Source organism: Apis mellifera, linkage group LG13 (assembly GCF_003254395.2).
Source record: "Apis mellifera strain DH4 linkage group LG13, Amel_HAv3.1, whole genome shotgun sequence".
NCBI classification, from domain to species: Eukaryota; Metazoa; Arthropoda; class Insecta; order Hymenoptera; family Apidae; genus Apis; species Apis mellifera.
This window is the reverse complement of record NC_037650.1, coordinates 5,028,534-5,048,587: the sequence shown is the minus strand read 5'-3', so window position 1 is coordinate 5,048,587 and position 20,054 is coordinate 5,028,534. Positions and strand designations below refer to the sequence as shown.

The 20,054-nt window shown below is 45.1% G+C and overlaps 2 protein-coding genes across 8 annotated transcripts in view; one reads left to right on the top strand and one right to left on the bottom strand.

Annotated features, from left to right (window-relative positions):
- Positions 1 to 20,054, bottom strand: part of LOC410439 (basement membrane-specific heparan sulfate proteoglycan core protein) — a 144,745-nt gene that overhangs the window by 121,059 nt on the left and 3,632 nt on the right. For all 6 annotated transcript variants that reach the window (XM_026444737.1, XM_016915917.2, XM_006560411.3 and 3 more), the window contains exon 2: positions 11,261 to 11,389. In XM_026444737.1, the coding sequence (XP_026300522.1) occupies positions 11,261 to 11,360 (100 nt within the window). In that variant the 5' untranslated portion in view covers positions 11,361 to 11,389. The remainder of the gene's footprint in view (positions 1 to 11,260; positions 11,390 to 20,054) is intronic.
- Positions 146 to 20,054, top strand: part of LOC410438 (neuroendocrine convertase 1) — a 116,871-nt gene continuing 96,962 nt past the window's right edge. Inside the window, exon 1 of one of the 2 annotated variants that reach the window (XM_026444730.1) lies at positions 146 to 400. The gene's annotated coding sequence lies outside the window, so the exon portion shown is untranslated. Of the gene's footprint in view, positions 401 to 2,385; positions 2,405 to 20,054 lie in introns of those variants that run through there. The other variant, XM_026444731.1, reaches the window with a different exon arrangement.

The following is a 20,054-nucleotide window of genomic DNA, read 5'->3' as shown; positions in this document are numbered from 1 at the left end:
CCGCTCTCTCGTCTAATTTACGAGATTAAGTCTTCAATGAACCTTGCCCCATTTTTCCCTCCTCTATTATTCGCACCGTCACATTCGAAACGAGTCATTGTGCCTAACACGCGTAAATCTTATCCCGGACACAACGGGATAAAGATTTAGGAGGAGCGAATCGCATTTTCGCGACGCGGAAACGAAACGTGTCGTCGCTGTGTTTTCGAACAAATGTACGCGTCACAACAACGTTTCCCACCCGCGGCATACCGTTTCGGCGCAAACAAAGAAGAGGCTGGACGATGAAATTGCCGTTCAACATACCATTTCCACGCCTCGCCTATTTTACGGATTAATTGCGGTTCCACGGAGATGGAATGACGGGCAAATCTGTGGCAGAGACTTGTGGAGGAAACGGGTGAGAAAAATATATTTGCGGGTATAATATATCCACGGGAAGAAAATCGTTTCTAATTTTCGTTTACAACGCTTCCGGTTAACGCGATAAAAAAGAAAGAGAAACGTGAAGAAAATATTTTCGAGAAAAAGGATCGAATGAAATTCGAAGAGGAGGAGGATAGATCGGAATTTAATTTCAAATTATTTTTTGGGGAAAAATTGTTTTTTATCCGAAACGGAGGTTTAAATAAAGTTTAACGGGAGCTTATTGTTAAAAATGAACGATCGAACGTGCGTTTCGAAAGGCGTAATTAATCGACGGTGCGAAACGACAATGGAATATGAATAATAATAATTATCGTTGCGCGATCGTTGGTGTAGTGGTAGAAAAATTGAAATTATATCCCGAAAATTATAACTCGGCCCGAAATTTTCAATATTTGCTCCGTTCCCAAATTAACGAACAATTAAATTCGACGCGCGGGAGTACAGGCGGACGATGACACACGCGTGCTCCCACGCTCCTCTCTGTTATTCGAACGAGCACGAGTATTTCGTATATCGATTTCATAGAGGAGGGACACGCGATACACATGTCAAAGCGGGCAACGTAACGAGCTTGATTCAAAGGATGATTCGTACAAATCACCGGCCGTTTGTAGCGAAGCGATGGCAAAATCACTTATTTCAAACTCTCGGGGGCTCGGAGAGAAGTTCGTAGCTTCAAACTGTTCGACGAGAGGAGAGTCGAGAATGATTCCACGTATTCGACGTATCAAAGCGATTCTCCGCTCGCTTTCGAGCGCCTCGCGCAATAATAATTACCGAAAGTACTTTCCCGATTCTCTCGGGCGTCGATCGATTCCATCCGAGAACTCAAGATTTCGTTCCCTCGCCTTCACCTTCCACGCGGGATCGCGAGAGAAGATTATCGAGGGTAACCCCGCTCGATGATTTAACCCCGAGAGGGGCCGAGGTTATCGACCTACCCCATCGATCGAGGGGGTGCCACAGATATTACACCGGCGCGTGTGAAAACGCATAGATTCGACCGCGGCCAAGCATCATGGAGAACGCGATTAACTCTGAAAGCTAATTAATATCTTCCAAGCCCGGGACACGCGTTTCGCCTTTCAATTAAACCGAACTTGTGTTTGACCGTGAGCATATTTATGCACAAGCGTGTACGTGACACGAAACAAACGATCGAATTAATCATCAGATGATTCGTATCTCCGATACGTTGTACATAAATCTAGAGATTATCCGCGGATTCTATCTTTCGGATTCGAAACACGTAATTTTTCCGTTTCGTCGTATCTTGTTGTATAGAAAAGAAAAAAGGAAAAAAGAAGGAAGGAAAAAAATGAATTTTCGAGCAACGATAATTAATCTTTTGCGCATCGTTGTATTCGTCCGATTATTAATATCGTATCGTGGAGCGATAAGCGCGTATTATAAATTTGTCCTTAACGAAAGATATTTATCTTCGAGTTCGATGATTAATCGTTCGTCAATCGATGCTGCGATCGAATTATCATCCACGATGATTTTGCATCTTTTCCAAAGCCGATTAAAAATAATCGTAACGCGCTACTATTCTCTTCTCCTTTTCTTCCTCTCCCTTTCTTTCTTCCTCTCCCGCATTATATTATCTTGCGTGTAATTGTGCGGTTTCGAAGAGACAGGGAGGAGGGAGGAGCGAATTCCAGAGATACAACGTCGAGATGTACGTACAACCCATTATCTCGTCTCCGCGAATACCACGAGCGTTTCGCGGAAAATTTCCATCTCCGCCAAAGGATCCAATTAAGAGGCTTTTTTTCGCGTACTTTTTACGAGATCCACGACGACTCCGACTCAATTTATAGATTGTAACGGGAACCAAATCATTTTCAACCACGGACGACAGATATCGGGCGCAATAATCGATAGGAGAGCCCCGAGTTGGAGAGAGAGAAGTTGACGCTTCCCATAGGCCGGGGCCGATAGCGAGGAGACGGCAGACATATCGTCCAATAGTGTAAGTAATAGGCAATTTCGATAACAAATAAGTTGGTGCGGCAATATCATTAGTCAACGTCCTTCCGTCTTGCTATGCATTGATAAAATGACACCCCCGGCCGCGATCAGTCATGTCTCTCGTCGCGGTTCCGCCTCGTAAAACGTGAAATCTCCGCGGGGAAATTTTATTAGCCGTTTTACCATGAATTAATTTCCATCACAAATCATCGCACGATGAATCGGTGAGTCGGCCGATTCATAATACCGACGATAATACACCGTGACACGCGCTACTCCATTTTGCGACTACTCCATTTTTCTTCTTTTTCGAAACGCGTTTCAAAACTTCAACTTCGAGAGAGAGAAAGAGAAACGAGATTCCAGCGGACCGTGGAGAATTTTAAGAACTCTTCTAGATAAAAAGATATTTCCTAAACGCGAAAAGGCAGAAGATTCGCGTTCAAAGCGGTGGAACTTTGCAAAAAAAAAAAAAACTCGGTTCTCTCGCAAAGTTCACCATTTAACCCTTTCCGCGATGGAAAGTCCGCGAGGTTTAGTGAAGCGGGAAATTAATAGAAAGGAAAAAGGAAAGAGAGAAAAAAGAAAGTCGGGGAGGGTGACGAGTTATCCAAGATAGGGATGAAACGGGAAGCGAGGAAGGGGAGGAGAGAAGTGGAAAATTACTGCCATTCCTATGAAATTGAAGCCACCCCCTCCCCTTCGTCCAACAACAGCCAGTATCTTTCCGCAACCTCGTATATATTCTTTGTCTCGAGGAACCTGACGCGGTATCACGTGTATAAAAGTAATATCTGGTATCCGAATACACGAATACTCAAAGGAGTTGTTTAAGTTATAACGCCGTACGTACGTACGTTCGTTTCGCGTACAGAAACGAGAACGAGTCGAAGGGAAGGGAGGGATGCCGCGTCTGTGCGCGAGATTGTCAGAGGGTTGATAAACGCTGCCACCATCCTCCCTCCGCTTCGCATCTCGACGATCCTTCACTCGGCCTCTGTGTGTTTCTCGCGGTATTCACAAACTACTCGGACACCGTCCGAAACTTTGCGATCCTCCGATAGGGAATGATAATAGCGACGGCGCGACGACACGACGAGGATCGTGGACGTTTTCCATCGTCCACGTTGTTATTTCTCTCTCTTCCTCCTGCCCCTTTCGTCGATATCGTTTCACGATTTTCGTTTCGTTTCGCGTCACGTACGTTAAAGCGACGAAGTCAAAGCGACACGTTCGACGGGAAATTGAAGGAAGTGCGAAAACGGTAGCGGAACGTATATGTCCGTCGACGATTCTAATCTCGTGGTGTGTGTGTGTGTAACGTATGGGCGGGCGTTAAAAATAATTAGTTATTTTCTATCATTTTCAATCGGTGGTCCGTAATATATACATTCGTTTTCAAACGATCCTCCATTGACCGATTCGATTATAATCAAGGGAAATCGTTACACATACACACACACATACACATATACACACGATCGGGGCATCGTTCGCGAGGCACTGATTTCGGGGGCGTAGTAGGATGGATGGCTGCGAACAGGACAGCCAACGGGGAATGGCACGAGGGACAGGGGAGAATAAATAAACGCCATAATTCACGTTCAACAGTTACGAACGGTTCAATTCGCAATTGGAACCGGTCCAACCGACGGGATGCGATATAAACGAAGCGTGGGGGAGGGAGAGGGTAGAGAGTTTAGAGAGGCGACGAGCAAGAGAGAGAGAGAGAGAGGTTGACGAGAGGGGTGGTGAAAGAGGGTGGTAGGCGGAATTACACGGTTAAGGGACAAACAGCTCGTCGCTACTGTATATACGACGACGACGACGACGACGACGACGTCGACGACAACGACGAACGTCCGTTGAAATTAATTTAAAAGGCAGTATTTCCCGCCGCGGGTCTCACACCTGCATAATCTCGCCTCCCACACTCGCTATTCCACCACCGTTCTTCATCCACGACCCTCTTCACGGCCCACCTCGTTCCTGGTTGAAAATAAGTGGATTACGTTAACTTGATAAAGCGAGGATCACGTTTTATCGGGTTAAAGAAAACCCTTTCCATCCCTTCCACTTCCTCCATCCCTTTTCTCCATTTCCACTTCCGCCTTTTAATCCTTTTTCCCTCGGCGTTTCGCGCGCCACGATCCACCGAGCATTCTTATTCCTCCTCCTCCTCCTCCCCCCTCTTCCTTCGCACACACAGTTTCAGCCTAGTTTCGCTGTCGCATTTGCGAACTTTCCTCGCGCTGATCCATACGCTTCCCCGCTTTATCTAATTTGGCTTAAACGCGTTAAGTCTGTCTTCGCGCGCTAGTTCCGCGCGCACGTACACGCGCGGGGCACACGCGTGTTTCCCCACAACTTTCAATCGAATTAAACAACGAGACGGGCGCCCACCACCATATTTCGTTCGCCAGTTGCGCCGTTAATGTTTAATTGGCCTGTTATCTCTGGTGGCCGCCACGCGTTTGTCGGGGCGGGCAATCTTCGCCTCCCGCGAGATACTACCTCTGCCTTTCGCGATTAATTAATCTTGCATACACTAATTACCATGGTATATATATACCGTAACGTTTAACGTTTCGCCAACGAGAATTTTGCCAGGATAAATTCCTACATCCTACGGAAGAACAACCGGAGAACAATACGGCTCCTCGGGAAACCTTCTCTAACGATTGTGCCTCTCTCTTTCTCTCTATCAACCGCGTTCCATTCTTCCTACAAAATTCTCTTTGTTACTACGAAACTCTCGATAACGATCCGACCGTTGTTCGCATCTTTCAAACATCCAAGTATATATATATATATAAATATACGTATACACCGTGAATATAAATTCTTCCCTTAATCTCATCCCGGCCCCTCCTCCATTTATTTAACGCGAAAACGCGAGAAACGGGAATAAATTGCAATCAGAATTGTTTCGACCGTGAACGCGATAATCACCCGAGTCTCGCCCGAGTCGCGTCCCTTTTTGCCCCCTCCAGGGGAGGGGAGAGTGGGTGGCCAGCTAACGCGGACTTAGCCACAGAGGCACGCTGATGGAGTGCGCGTTACGTGCATCGGATGCGCGATTTCGCTCGAGAGGTGGAGGTGGGAATGGAGAGCGCGCGACACCCGGGCGAAATTAAGCGTGCGCGCGGTTTTTACACGCGCGTGCGACCCGAGCGAATTGAAATTGTTGTTCCGCGCGCAAGATCGGGAAAGGGGGTTGAGAAAAGGGGATGGCGTGCCGCTAAATTTTTCCAACGTACGCGCCCGTAATTCCCTCCCCCTCTCCTCTTTGCAGCAACAAAACGATTACGGCGAACCACGGAATATGTTAATAGAAACGAAGGAGTCGGTGAATTAGAATTGCCGAAAATTTATAACCGTATTCCTCGTGTAGCCTCGATTCGGGGCGTAGTTTTAATTATCCGCGTCCCGCCACGACTTATTCCCCGGTAATTCGCCCGGTTTTACACAATTAAACCCCGTTCAACCCCTCCCCAACCGGCTCTCCTCTCGCCTCGAATAATGAATTCTATAAAACTTGGCAAATATTTGTCGGTGGTAATTCAAACAGCTAAACGATCCGTCAACCGAGTAATCCCGCAACCGAGCTTCGCCACCGTCCCTCCCCTTAGGTAAATTGTTTTCCCGTAACGAGAAAGGGAGGGAATAAAGGATTCGTTTCGTTTGAAAGAAAAAGAAAGGGTGGAAAAATTGTTGCAACTCGTTGCGGGAACTCGAGTTGGGCGAGGAGAAAAGGGAAATAAAATAAAAGAAAAAAAAACAGATCCTTACTTGGAAGAAACTTGGAAGAAGAGAGGCTCCGTTGTTACTCTGGTTTCGCTTAACGCGGATCTCGATATGGCGTCCCGACGATGTTCGATTACGTGGCCCACGATAATAAATGTTAATAAAGCCTCCCACTACTCGTGCTTCCTCATCGATCGCAAACGTAACGAGCACGAGTCGGAACCGATAAAAGAAAGAGGTGCTGCTTACGCGGTTCGAGGATAACGTAATGAGATAAACCGTGGAAACCGAGTCTCTGTTAGCTGTTCCTGGAATCCGAATAAATGCACTTTTCCGGTTAATTTATCTCTTCTCGGCATCCCGTTCAACCATCTGGTCGGTAAACAATCCCGAGAAATAAAGAAGATCCTCGTCGTGCGGAGAATAATATTTTCGCGTATAATATCAATTTTATTCCCATTTATTCCGCGTTATAATACCTTGTGTTCGTTTCGTAATACGAATTATTCGGTAAAGCACGGTCGTAAATTCATTGGATCGATATCGAACGGACCCCCCCGTTCTCTCATCTTCTTCTCTATATCATTGCGGAGAATTGTTCGCGCGTACATGCACCCAAGTCGAATTTATCGACGGTATAACTATCGGCGTGGCTTAAATGGCGCATACAGAGGGACGAAATCTTGAAAGCAATAATATTCACACCCTGACCGTGGGGAGGTTGCACGAGCAGCGCCACTTTTTTCGTCGATAATCCTCCCACCCAAGGTCCAGGCCGATTCCCTATAAAGCCGAGAACCGGGTCTATCTATCCTACGTGTCTGTAGGGTAGTTTATTATTCATCGAGCTTGCGTCCTCAGCGTGGATAAACGGCGCATTGTTTATGCATTAGCCTACACCCTGCCCCTGGCCATCTCTCGATCTGCCCATTGACTAGATTCCCCTCTCCTCCCTTTTCTCTCGCCTATCAAACTTGCTCGATTAATTGCGCCTATGTTTAACGGGTTATCAAAATACAATGACTTTGATCGCGCCACTACGACGATTCACCGTTCGCTCATCGCCGCTTAACATCCCGTTTTTTTTTTTTTTTTTTTTTATTATTTTTTTATTTTTTTTCGCGACAGATTTTTCCAGGGAAATATCGAGTATACCAAGAAACGTTAAGAGGTGTTTCTCTCGAAATCGTCTTTCCACGATCTGATATTTTTCCTTCCTGTTTATTCATCGCGATAACTACTTTTAAGATGGAATGAGGGGAAGAGAGTTTTGAGAATCATTCGTTAAAACTTCGAAATGACCCAACGGTTCTTAATGATGCTTCTTGCTGCCCGTGCTAATATACTTCTTTCAAAAGGAAAAATGTTATTTACGACGCGTTTCGCGGGGAGGATAATGAATGAATCCGGAGCGAAAATTGAATGGAATAAAGTACCGAAGGTTTTTTCCGTCATCGTTTGAATCGGGCTTCGCGCAGATAAGAACCGAAACGATTAATCACGAATTTCTGTCGCCGACAATCGGACTACGAAATACAGCCAGGGAGGGGGGAGGCAAAAGGAAGCAGACCGCGTCGTATGAATAAAATAACCATTAATTCGAACCTGGTACGCGGCAGGTTAGAATACAATTCCAACGGAGGAGGGGGAGAAGACGAGCCGCAATTTCCAAGTTCTTTTCTTTCCCGACGAGTGTCCTCCTCTTCCGAAAAATTGGATAAAGTTAACGAATAGTCTCGATCCGTTTCGTGTTCACGCTTCGATCTTTGAAGCAGAATGCATTCTTATTCGTAGAAATCGATCGATCGCGACCGCGAGAAACGTTTTTCAAAAAATGCAAAACTTCGATCATCTAGAAACCGATACGATTCAATTCATCTAATTCATCTAATTTTCCACAATTCACCTAGTGACGAAACGTCAGGAATTTTACGTCAATTTGTTCCAAAAGAAAAAAAGGAAAAAAAATGGAAAGGAAAAGAAGAAACACAGCAACCACAGCTTCAGATAAATTCGCTTTATCAACGGCACGAATACCGCTACCACGAATAACCGCAAAACTAATATTATCATCGCTCCAACAAGTGGCGGCGAGCGTGTCGTTCCGCGACAACGATCCTTCCACAATTTCGCGACCTTTGTAAAAATATCCAAGCGAATATGCAAATTCTCGATGGAGTTCAAACGGTCGGGTGTAGAGTTCGCAGAAATAAACAGGGGAACGTGTTGCGAAACGCACGATGCGACGAATTTTCCTTCGACCCTGACTCTCTCTCTCTCTCTCTCTCTCTCTCTCTCTCTCTCTCTCTCTCTCTCTCTCTCTCTCTCTCTCTTCCCTCTCTGTTCGCGCAACGTGTTACACCTCCAACTTTTTGCCCGGGCGTTCGGATACGCGGTCACAACACAATCTGGCTCGGCACAGAGTCTTGGCAAAACAATAGTTTCAACCTGTAATCCTGGACCGTGTTTTAATCTGAAAGAACCCTGGTACGCCGCTGATTGCATTGCATAGTAATCTTAGTTTTTATCTCGTATCCTCGGATTGCCGCAAGGAGGCAGCCCCCTCCCTTCTCTATCTCTCTCTCTCTCTCTCTTTTACCCTCCTCTTCGCGCAGAGTGAATATCGGGGTCGTGAACCGCATTATACACGCCATCGCGTATAATCGCGGCCAAGAATGGAAGGATTCGAATGGAAACAGTGAGCAGGGGGAGAAAAAAGAAATTTTTCACGGTAATATCTGGCGATCCTGTCATCGATGGCTTTCATAAATCGACCATGAAATCGCGATTTCTGAACGACCATTTCTATCTGATAATCTTACCCCGGCGGCTCCATGGAGGTTACTTTATGAACCGTATTGGAATCGATTCTATTCTCACGGCGAGAGATTATGATTACGAGAGGAAGAGAGAGAGGGAGGGGGGAGAAGAAGAGACGTGCTCGTGATTTCGAATTGGGAAAAAAAGAAAGAAAAAAAAATCCAGCATCGCAGCGTGATTTTTAAAAACTTCGAGATACGTTTTTTTTTATACCTCGTCTTCGAGGGAAATAGAAGCAGCGAAAAAAGAAAGAAATATACGCGGGATTTAACTAGAAAGGCAACGTACTAACTCTGGGGAGGGAAAAAAATGCTTATTCCCCGGCTAAAGAAACCGCGAGAACGATCGCGATATTGGCTTTTTCCGCTCGAACGTAATCAAGGCGCAAGTGGTACTCGAACAACTAGACGACACAAGAGGACCTTAACGGAAAGTCGATGTTGGTACGCGATGGAGAACAGAGGGGAGAGCTGTTCGCGAGACAGCATGCATCGATATCGGTTTTCAATGAAACGGAAACTCGAAACACATCGTGGAATTTCGTCCATTAAATTCGCGATGACGAATATGGGAATAGAATTTATCGCATTTCCCATCCCATCCCTTTTATCCTACTCCCAATACCCACTTTCTTCTTTTCCCTCTCTCCTCCTTCGTCTTCGAATCACGAGCAAAACGTTCGCGAAAACGGTTCCACAGTTTAGAACGGTAATATCGCGCGATAAATTATCGCCGCTTTAGCGAAGCGAAATCATTTTTCCCCGCGCCAAAGGGCCGCGAGAAGAAGTTTCAATCCCCGTGTAATTTCCATGTATCATGGGCGAGAATTATTCTAAAAATCGATTCACCACCACCGTCTCGAATTGAATATACAGGACAGGACAGGGATGAAATTGGAAATTGGTATGAATGAAACGCTACCGATGAAATAAATTTCCATGGAACGTAGATACGTACGATTACGAGAGTCGTGCCAATTATGGCATATTTAATGGAAATTAATGGAAACATCGGGAGGACAAAAGGAGGCGGTGTATCGATCCAGGTTTCTCGCTCGAATTTTCAAAAGCGATCGAACACGAACGACCAAAATTCCCTTTTTAAAGGGAAGGCCTGCTGCCGGTAGGCTCGTTCTCCACCCGAAACGATCGAATGCGAGCTACACATATCTGTGTACAACACCTACACTTCGTGCAAACTCATAGTGGAGAATATTCGTTATTTCTTTCGATGCGTTTGAGCACGAATCACTGCTCCTTCGTCAACTGGAGAATTAGAATCAAGTCAGGAAAAAAGTGAATGCAGGCGATGAATCGAATGAAATGTCAAACCGAGTCGTATGTATAATTACATCGTTACATGTACATACATAGCCGGTAGTCTTCTTGACAGACGCGTTCGTTTCCAAGAGATTTCATTACGCCCTCCCTGAGCCTCATAATTACGAGAAGGATGGATAGTCGTTAATTACATAGAAAGCCGATGCTTCCTCCTTCCTTCTCCTTTCGTCGCTATCCAACCAAGTTTGTTCTAACGTGTTCCTCCACGACCCTTTGAGAATTCTAGCGAGTTTTGCGCCAACGTATCGCCATCGATAAAATCGTATCGATTTTAACTCTCTCTCTTTTTTTAATGCAATCGGTTTTCTACCTTTTTCTCTTTTCTTCCCTCTTTTTTCCCTCCAATTGCGATTTTTATAACATTCGAATAAAATTGAACTTGCCATCCACGCGTGGATTTTTAATATCAAAGAATAACTACTACTACTACTATCACTACGTTCGATAACGATGTTTCAACTTCCGAGGATACATTTTCGAAATTAATCGCGGAACGAACCGATTTCTGGTACGAAAGTATCGCGAGCGAAAGGAGACAGGGTTGAAAGTCCCTGTATATAATCCACGATTTTCGTGGAAGAGATTTCAAGTGGAAAAGTTGGCGAGACGTTCCTCGGCCCTCTCTCGTCTTTCGTTATACTTTGACCCATATTTCCCCGACGAGTGTGGATAAAAGTTTCATTAAAGAGTTGATGATCTTGATTTCGATTATTTCGCTTGTATAATGTCTCCCGGAAGAGTGTAACGTCTGGCAAGTGGTATACGTTTGACCCGGTTTCCGAATAAAACTCGAACGACCCGGTTATAATTGCTAAGTGTTCCCCCCTTACTTACGCTTCCTTTCACGTGTACGCGCCCGCAAGATCCTTCCAAACTTTTTTCATTATCTTTCGAGTCCTCGATATCGATATTTAAAGAGAAGGGGTTGGCGTAAAAAAAAAAGTACTCACCGGTACTTTTCACGGTAGGCGAGGCGGATGGCTGGGCGCAGAGGACGTGCGTACCCCCTAAAAGGGCCAGTACGACGCGAAAAAACTTCATATTGATCATGGTTGCGTCGTTATTCCATGGAAATCCACCTGAAACCAACCAAGAAAATTTGTTAATTGTTGGTTAACAACGCGTGGGCTGCATTAGAGATACGGACACATCCACGTCGATCAACCCTTCCTTAAAATGGAACACCGTTTATGCATTAGACCACTTCCTACCACCCATTTGCAAACCGCCAAACTGTAATTGCGTTTACCGCTAACCATTATCGAACCTCGAAATTTTTTTAACCCTGTAGAAAACAAGTTTCCTTTACGAAGAAAATGTTCTTCTCTTCGAGAAGAAGAAAAAGAAGAAAGAAAACCCGATGATCTTTACCTGACACGCATTCAATTATAGAAGGACAAGACAAGATGCATCAGACAACACTCATCCAATTAAGATACGAAACCACGTCATCTTAATATCCCTGTAGTGTTCCCAAAACCATAAGTCAAGATCACTCGAGGCGAGCTCTGCTCTCATTTCCCGAATTCGTTCTGGGATGCGCCGCTTCTTGGAGAACACAGGACTCTCTATCTCCGTAGCTCAGAAGCCTTTCCGTCCCTCGAGTCCATCACTATACCTCCATCTTCGAGAATTGCTCGAATTCCCCTCCTGGCATTAATACGCCTCAACCCTCTCCTATCTTCGTTACGTACGCTTCTTCTCAGATACGTCGACGCGTAAGAAAGAAAAAAATATCCCCGCCACTAGCAAATCTATTTTAAATCCTACCGTATTTTTCTTCTGCCTCATCGCGATCCAAACGTGGCGGCGAGGTGTTTTCGCTCGGCCTCGACGGCGTAGCATATTAATTTCCGATAAATCAACCCCCTCCTCCACCCGTCCACTCCCCTCTTTATCGAAACGCCACAGCGCCGAGCCGCAGCGATCCGATCGCTGTATCAAAATCTCATTTAGCTCAGAAACGGTTGCCGCCGCTTTTGTTTTATTTTTGGCTCTCGCTGAGAAGGAAAAGCCGAAGCAACGAGGAGGAGCTCGAGGGCTCGGTTCGGGCAACCGGCGTCGAATTTCAGCAACGCAAGCTATTCCAACGATTTCGATATTTCCCTTCTCTCTTTCCATATATTCTTTCCCCTTTAATTATCGCATTTTCATATCTATTCTGATTTGATACGAGACGAAAGTATCTTTCCAACTGAAAGCGAAAAATTCATGAAAATGTGTATCATTGTGATTTCACGCGAACGAACGAAGCGAGAAACGAAGAAAGAGGATGATAATAATAATAATCAATAAAAAACAGACTTCTAGCGAGTTGAATGACCAGATTCCACAATCTCATCGCGCTTCTCGATTCCTCCTCTTTTCTTTTTTCTCCTTTTCACCCTCCTCCCTCTTTTGTCTCGAGACAAATACCTTATTTCTCAAGCATCTATGTGAATATACCAGGCTCGAGAGTCCGGTGAAACACGAGCGAAACCGAGCGACGAGCGATTTCCGCGCGATGCTTGTGGACACTCTTATTCGTGACGAGTTTGCTCGACCAGCTATCTGACACAGCTCCTCCAACGCGGGCAGCAGGGATTGCACGTCGGACGATTTATCACGCGATACATGTCCGAGGCGAGATAGGGGCGTAGGCAAAATCCTTCGTGGCTCCCCAGGATTGAACAGGATTGCAGTAGCTTTATATTTTGGAGGACGGAATTAACTGCTTCGCGCGCATAATCTTTCGACTATGTTAAAACGTGTACTTCTTCACGCTTGAACTTGATCTCTTTGAAGAAAGAAATACGAAAAGATTAGAAAAAGCTCGAAACAAAAGGTATTAAACAAAAACGAAAGATAATCATTTTACGATTCCTCGTAAAATACATTGTGCTTCGAATACAACTCTTGCCCTCGTATACTGAAAGACAGAGATGGAAGGAAAATGTACACGAGGAACAAAGCACGTAGAAATAGCAGGAAGAATGGAGTGGAGAATATCAAGTTCGTTTCAAGATTCGCGAAATCTCATTTCCAGCGTGTTCGAATGAAAGAGGGAGGAGGGTGGGAGGGAGGGAGAGTCGGGTAAATGGGGAATGGAAAGAGTTCGTTATTGCGGGATCGCGATCAAAGAAATCGATGAAACCGATCCGCGGTCATAAATCATGGGTCTGCGAAGAAGGTGGGAAAATAAATGTCCTGGCTGACTGGCGTTGAAAGACTTTGCGGTGTGGTGGAGGGAGGGGACAATTTACGATTAAGTCGTGTGACGTATCGAAGGAGAGCGTTCGAATAAATCTCACGTCATTTAGCAATGGTCCCACCGTTGGAAAACGCAAGGTTTCACGGTTGTTCGAACAGGATTCCATGATAAAGAGAATTCATGATAAACGAGGAGAGTTTGACCGAACCGTTTAATCCTGTAATCAACGATCGCGAACTCTCTCTCTCTCTCTCTCTCTCTCGATGGTGGTCGCGATGGAAGAAATTTCAGTCGCGTCTCTGCGGGAAGTTCGTTTCGAAAGGAAAGTTAGCGGTGTACGTTGCTGCAAACAACGTGGAACGCCTCTTAGGAATCGCTTTGTTATCGGTTTATACGTTTAGAAGTTTGCACCGGCACCGAAAGTCCGGAAACTTTATCTCATCCCGGGGAAAGAATGGGCCCCCGTACGTCTTCGGGTAATGTTTATCGATCTTCATTTACAACTTCCTCCCCCGGTGATGCGGTTCCGTATCCCTTGCGTGTAAGAATACACGTTAACTCGATTCGTGGAACAACGGGAGGATAATATGTGGAAACTTCGAAGGAAAAGAGAAAGAGAGAGAGAGAGAAAAAAGAAAAAAAAAGAAAAAGAAGAAAAATCTAAATCCTCGTGCAAACTTCGCTGGAAAGAATGGGAAACGTGGTGCATCGAACAGGATCGGGGACAAGCAGAGCGCTCAAGGAGAGTGGAGCACAATACTTGTTTCAAAACGATGGGTATCGTTGTGCTACTGCAAATTCGAGCAACCGTGAATAGGGGATGACTAGGGGTTCTTTGAAGCGTGCATTTTTCGTAAAATATTCATACACGTATCCACACCACAGCCCGAGTCAGATACACCACCGTAACCCATCCCCTCCCCTATTACCTGCTTTCAACTCAGCGAAAGAGCACGAGTCACGACTACGTATATTCGTGCGCGCAACCCCCTGCCCGACAATACGTTCTAAACTAAAGTAACGTTAAGTTCCTCCTTCCCTTATTCAACCGACACCCCCTCTTCTCCCTCCCCCTCCTTTTTTTTAACTCTGTCTATCTTTCGAGGATCGACACATTGGCAAGGACCGTATAAACGACTGTCGGTAAAAAGACTCCCGGAGCATCCCGTGAGCTCGGATCGAATAAAAGAATCAAGAGCTGAAATTCGAGAGTCGGGTTACAAGCGCGTTTCCGGCAAACCGCGTATCCCCGAGCCATGCTTCCGTGAGCTTTGTACAAGTATACGAAACACATCGATGGGATGTTTGAACGTGTTCGTTTCCAGGATAACCCTCTCTCTCTCCAATGTTACCTAGTCTAGCGAAGCATTCGTTCCCGAGAGCGTATTCGTTCACGAGAGGATAATACGAGAATGGGGTAGGTACCCCGAACGCGATACGTAAGACAAGCTCGAAACGTTTTTCCTCGTAATTTCACGATGGCGCTGGTTTAAACGGCGTAATCCTCGCATCGAAACGCGCACCGAACTTTAATGCAGATTGCTGTTTAAATGGGAACAATCGACGCCATTATCGGGATGGATTTGCAGCGATCACGCCGGTGCCGGGGGATAATTTGCGGAAGTGAAGTCTATCCGAATATCGCGAATGCGCATTTCATTTATTATTTCGATTGTACGGACGATTACACGAACAGAAGTTAAAATCATCGATGGGATCGGATCGAATTGATTTCCCTCCTCCTCCCTCCTCGTTTCCCTTCCTCGTTGAGAGATATAAATTCGAGTCTCTTTCACCAAGTGGAGGAAAGAAGACGAAGAAGAGGTAATTCTCTTAAATTGGTCTCATAAACGTCACGTCGTATCGTGTATCCCGCTATCGCGCACGATCGTGATACTGTCGTGAACGCTTATACTTGGCGTACTACTACTCCCGTATTGTCAATTTAAATCGCTTTGGATCGGTGTCAAGCGTATTGCGTATTGCGTGGTTGCATGGCTACCGATCGTGCAAACACGCGATCCTGAAAATCAACATGGATTCTACTTTGCATATATTCGTATTTGTACAGTATTCGATAGTAATATATATCTATACGTCAAATCTGTACGCGCGACCATGTATCTTTTTTAATTCCTCAAAGCGTATCAATCAATCCTATTGGCGTACAAACCTAGTCTGCTAAAAAACTGATCGATTCGATTTTGAACCGCACGCCTTTCACTTTTAAGAAAATTCGAAAACGCGTACGTCACGTCGATTAAAAAAAAAAATAATAGGAGAAATTCCCGCGTGAATACGTATCCCGTTAATTTACACAAATCGATCGATACGGGGGGGATATTTATTATTGTGAAAAACCCGGGAAAAAACTCGGCGTTAAATGAAATTCAAATTTCAGTAATAGAGAACGGAACGTTTAATTGACACGTTGCAAGTAGATACGAGCCGCAACTAATCCAGAATGTTCTCGCGTGCAACAATACGGTCCAATTGAAAAGAGCCCCCCTCAAAAGCGCGGCTTAATGATCACATCGTGAATCGCCGTTTCATTTTCGACCACGAATTTTTTAAATCTACACTGACTTGCAAACTCAACTGTTGTTTATTTTTTTTCTTTTTTTCTTTTTTTCGTTCCCGCGTACGAAGCTAATTACGCTTGCGGAAAGTTGCATTACTTTACGCACCAACACGCGGTAACGAAACACTCGCGATAAAAATTTCTGCATAAAGAATTCTGTATAAAATATATACCATTCTAAATCCTTTCACTATTTCCGCCCCCACACTCCCTCTCCATCCCTCTTTTTTAAGCGTTTAATATAATATATATATAAATTCGGATTTATTTACTTCGTATATAATGTTGGCAACAGGCGAATCGTACGTCTTTAAAATCGTTATTAGGATTGTCGAAAAACGATTAAAGTTGTTTCAATCCGTCGACAATACCGTCCATTTATATAAATAAAGTCAATTATTATCGGAATGGAAAAAAGTTTTTCCATTCCAGCAGGATAAAAAAGAGACAATGAGTGAAAATTTATTCCCTTTTTCTATCAACCGGAATAATTTTTTCTTTCTTTTCGTTCAATTTATAAAGTTTTATTATTTAATGGACGGATTTTAGAGACGCAAATTGTCGAAAGAAAAACGCCCTTCCCCGGAAAAAACTGTGAAATTTCAAACGTTCTTCGAAACGTTGTTCGCGTTCACAATTGTTACGGAAGATTCGACGAAGAACGAGTCAATATTTGCCGCGTGTCAAAGGATCATATCGCTTCGAGTCGCGTGATTTCTTCCTTAGATAGACGTTAGGGCGAACATTGGGCCGCGATGTAGCGAAAGGGCGCAATGTAACGACGTTCTCCGTGACTCTCTCGCGCGCTCGTAACTCTGTCAAATATATCTGGTTTATTACACACCTTCGCCCCCCGTATTTTAGACACGTTTTTCCGCCATCGTCGTGTCGCTGAATATTACGCGTTAATAAATATCGTTCACGATTCCCGATTAAACGCGAGTCGACGACGCTCCATCGATATCGCTCGCGATCTAATTTTCAACGATCGCTTCGCACGGAGAGGATTGACGCGAGCCAATTATTACGAAACAATTCAAATTCCTCGTATCAACATTTGTCTCTCGTCCCCCTACGACGACTAACGCGTTTAATCACCCGTTTCGTTTTCGATTAACTCGATATTACCCCCCTCCCCCCGCACGGGAGGCGCACATTAAGACTAGCAATTAACCCCGTAATCCGTCGTCGCGGGCGGATTAATGCGCGCCAACGCATTTAATACTCGACTAGCCGCTGCAACACGATTCCAAGATCGTTTGGAACGTATTCACGATAATAAAACACGAGTAAGAGAGGCGAGCAAGAGTGTCGCTTTCGACTAACTAACGACAACAAGGGATGTTGAAAGGGTTTTAAATAATTGCAGGTCACTCGTGCTCGCCCTCTTGAACGATCAACCACCGAGAGGTGCGAACGCGCCCCGCACGATTTTTCGAGGCGGGCATAAATTCGCGGCGTCTAGTGCACTCGGCTAATAGTACACGTTGTAACGCGTCTCTTGTTGCAAGCGCGGTAACATCAGTCCCGCGTGTCGCGCATTAATCCACTTCAATGCGAAAAGGACCATGTCACGCGCAGAGGTACGCGGCATGACGTACCGTTTTCCTCCCCCACGAGATATTGGATTCCCATTGATCAGAGCGGCGTTCACTTAGCGGAGAGTGTGACCCCCCCCCCCTCCGTCTTTGCATACGGCCATTGTCTCGGCTACGCCGCTAATAGGATATTCGCGGGTGGCCGGAATATACCGGTCGCATGACAAATCTGCTAATCGGCCCTCGCCTATGAAACCGTATAGGGAATCGTTATGGCCGCGCGCGAGCCCATGAGTGATTAGTTTGACCCGTTTGTGGCGCGCACGGCTTCCTGAATATTGAACGGGAACGGGATTATATATTCCGCAACTCCACACAGTTCGCCACGCTTTTGCGACCCTCGACAATACGTCGCTTTTTACACGCCACTGTATAAACCGCCTTCTCCTCCTCTTCCTCCTCCTCCTCCTCGTCGTCGTCGTCGCGCTGTTTCAGCCAATAGCCAACTATCCTTTTCCCTATTTTCGGGAGGCCGTTCGTTGAAAATCCATTTTCACGGGAGGGAGGGGGAGGAGGGACAGTATTTCGATGTTAATTAATCGCCTCTGATAATAATGGAGATCGATAACTTGGGTTGCACGCCAAGGTGGACGCGAACGGTAAGATGCCTTATCTGGCGGAACAGCGATCGTCTAACGGAACATCGGGATCCACGATGATACATTATGACGCATGGTTATTGATACAAATAGCCGCGATATCGCGTGAATTTATTACGTGGGAAAATTATTCCACGTTGATATCGTTCGTTCCGTTCCTAGATCAACGGACAAGATACACGTTTATCTGATGCAGCCGAGCCTTCCCTCCCCCCTGCTCCCATCTCGAAATAGAATAATTGCAAAGTCAGACGCGCGCCGCGGCTCGAATTTAACGCGGGAATATATCAAGATTACCCGGATGGCGGGAGTGGAAACTTTTAAGACCGATTTTTCCGCGTTGAGAGAGAGAGAGAGAAGAAACGAAAGTCTATTTGAAAGATTCGTTGAAAGTTATAAGAGGACACGCCCTCTGGATTTTTCGTTTTTCTCCTTTTAACGCACGACACGCAAAAAACGATTCCAATTACGGTACGAGGGGGGAGAGGAAAAAAAAAAAGGGAAAAAATATATGGAAGTTCTTCAAAATTGGACCGACGAATGTTACAACGCTCTCGCGAAAATAAATTCCAATGAAAATTTCAATTTCGTCGCGTTACCCACCGATTCGTAATTTCAACCTCGATCGCGAAAAAAGGGATTCGTGGAGAGTGAAGGGAGAAATTGCGCGATTCGACCGATGACAAATGTCTGTCAACAGGAAAGAATGGAGAATTCAGTAACCGTGGAAGTAACCGTCGGTCGTTGATGATTCCGCCAACGCTATCACTATTATCGAAAGCATTCGAGTTAACCGTGTTCGAGCATCCTAGGCGTCGACCGGGCTATGTACACAAGCATAACTACTTCCTCTCAACCCTTTTGTTCGCCGAGCTGTTTCCTCGACCCTTGCCCCCATTCCCCTTCGTTCTTCCATCAATCATTTCAGTTTCGCGCTAGATTCGTCCATTATACTCGCTTCCCTATCCTCCCTATCCACCCTATCCATCGTTTCCAAACTCGTTTTCAAACTTCGATACTCGAAAACGCGAGCAATTTCCCTGATAACATTCGCCGATAAATTTTTTCCCTTTTCCCTCCTTTCTTTTTTTCTCTTTTTCTTTTCTCTTCCTTTTTTCTTCCAACAAATTTCCAAATCACGGGCGTCTAATAGAATGGAGCGTGAATTGCATCCTGTTTCCCGAAAGGATTTTTCGCTTGCGTTAAATTCGTGAAATTTGGAAAAGGCTCGTTCCTTCAAACGAGCATCGTATCCCGATCGAATGGTAACAAGAATAATTCCACGTAAATAGGATTATTTGGTCGGAATTCGTTACCAGTTAGGAAATTTATTCCCATTCCGCAGCGGCGATCGAGCCATTCGTATCGAAAATTATCCGAGAAACATCGATATGGTCGAGTAATTGTGTTTTCGCGAAGGGATTATTAAATAAAACGAAACTAAAATCCTGTTTAAATCATGGCGGTTGTTTTTCGGAAAAATATCGGAGGGAACGCGGCTCGCCGCTGCCAAATGGGGGGAAAACCGTTGCAAATACGGCGGATGGGATGATATTCAAAAATGATCAGATTTCCCGGAGGACGGTATTGAATTTGATTGGACTCGCTTAATTAAGCACACATTGTGCCCGTTTCAATGAAGTTGTTCGCATTCCGATTATAATATGAAACCGAACATCGATAGACGAATTAAGAGCTCGAACCTGAAGTCCATTCTAACCATTCTTTCGATGAAAAGTTAATCCGCGTTTTTTTTTCGACTCGGGACGAATAACC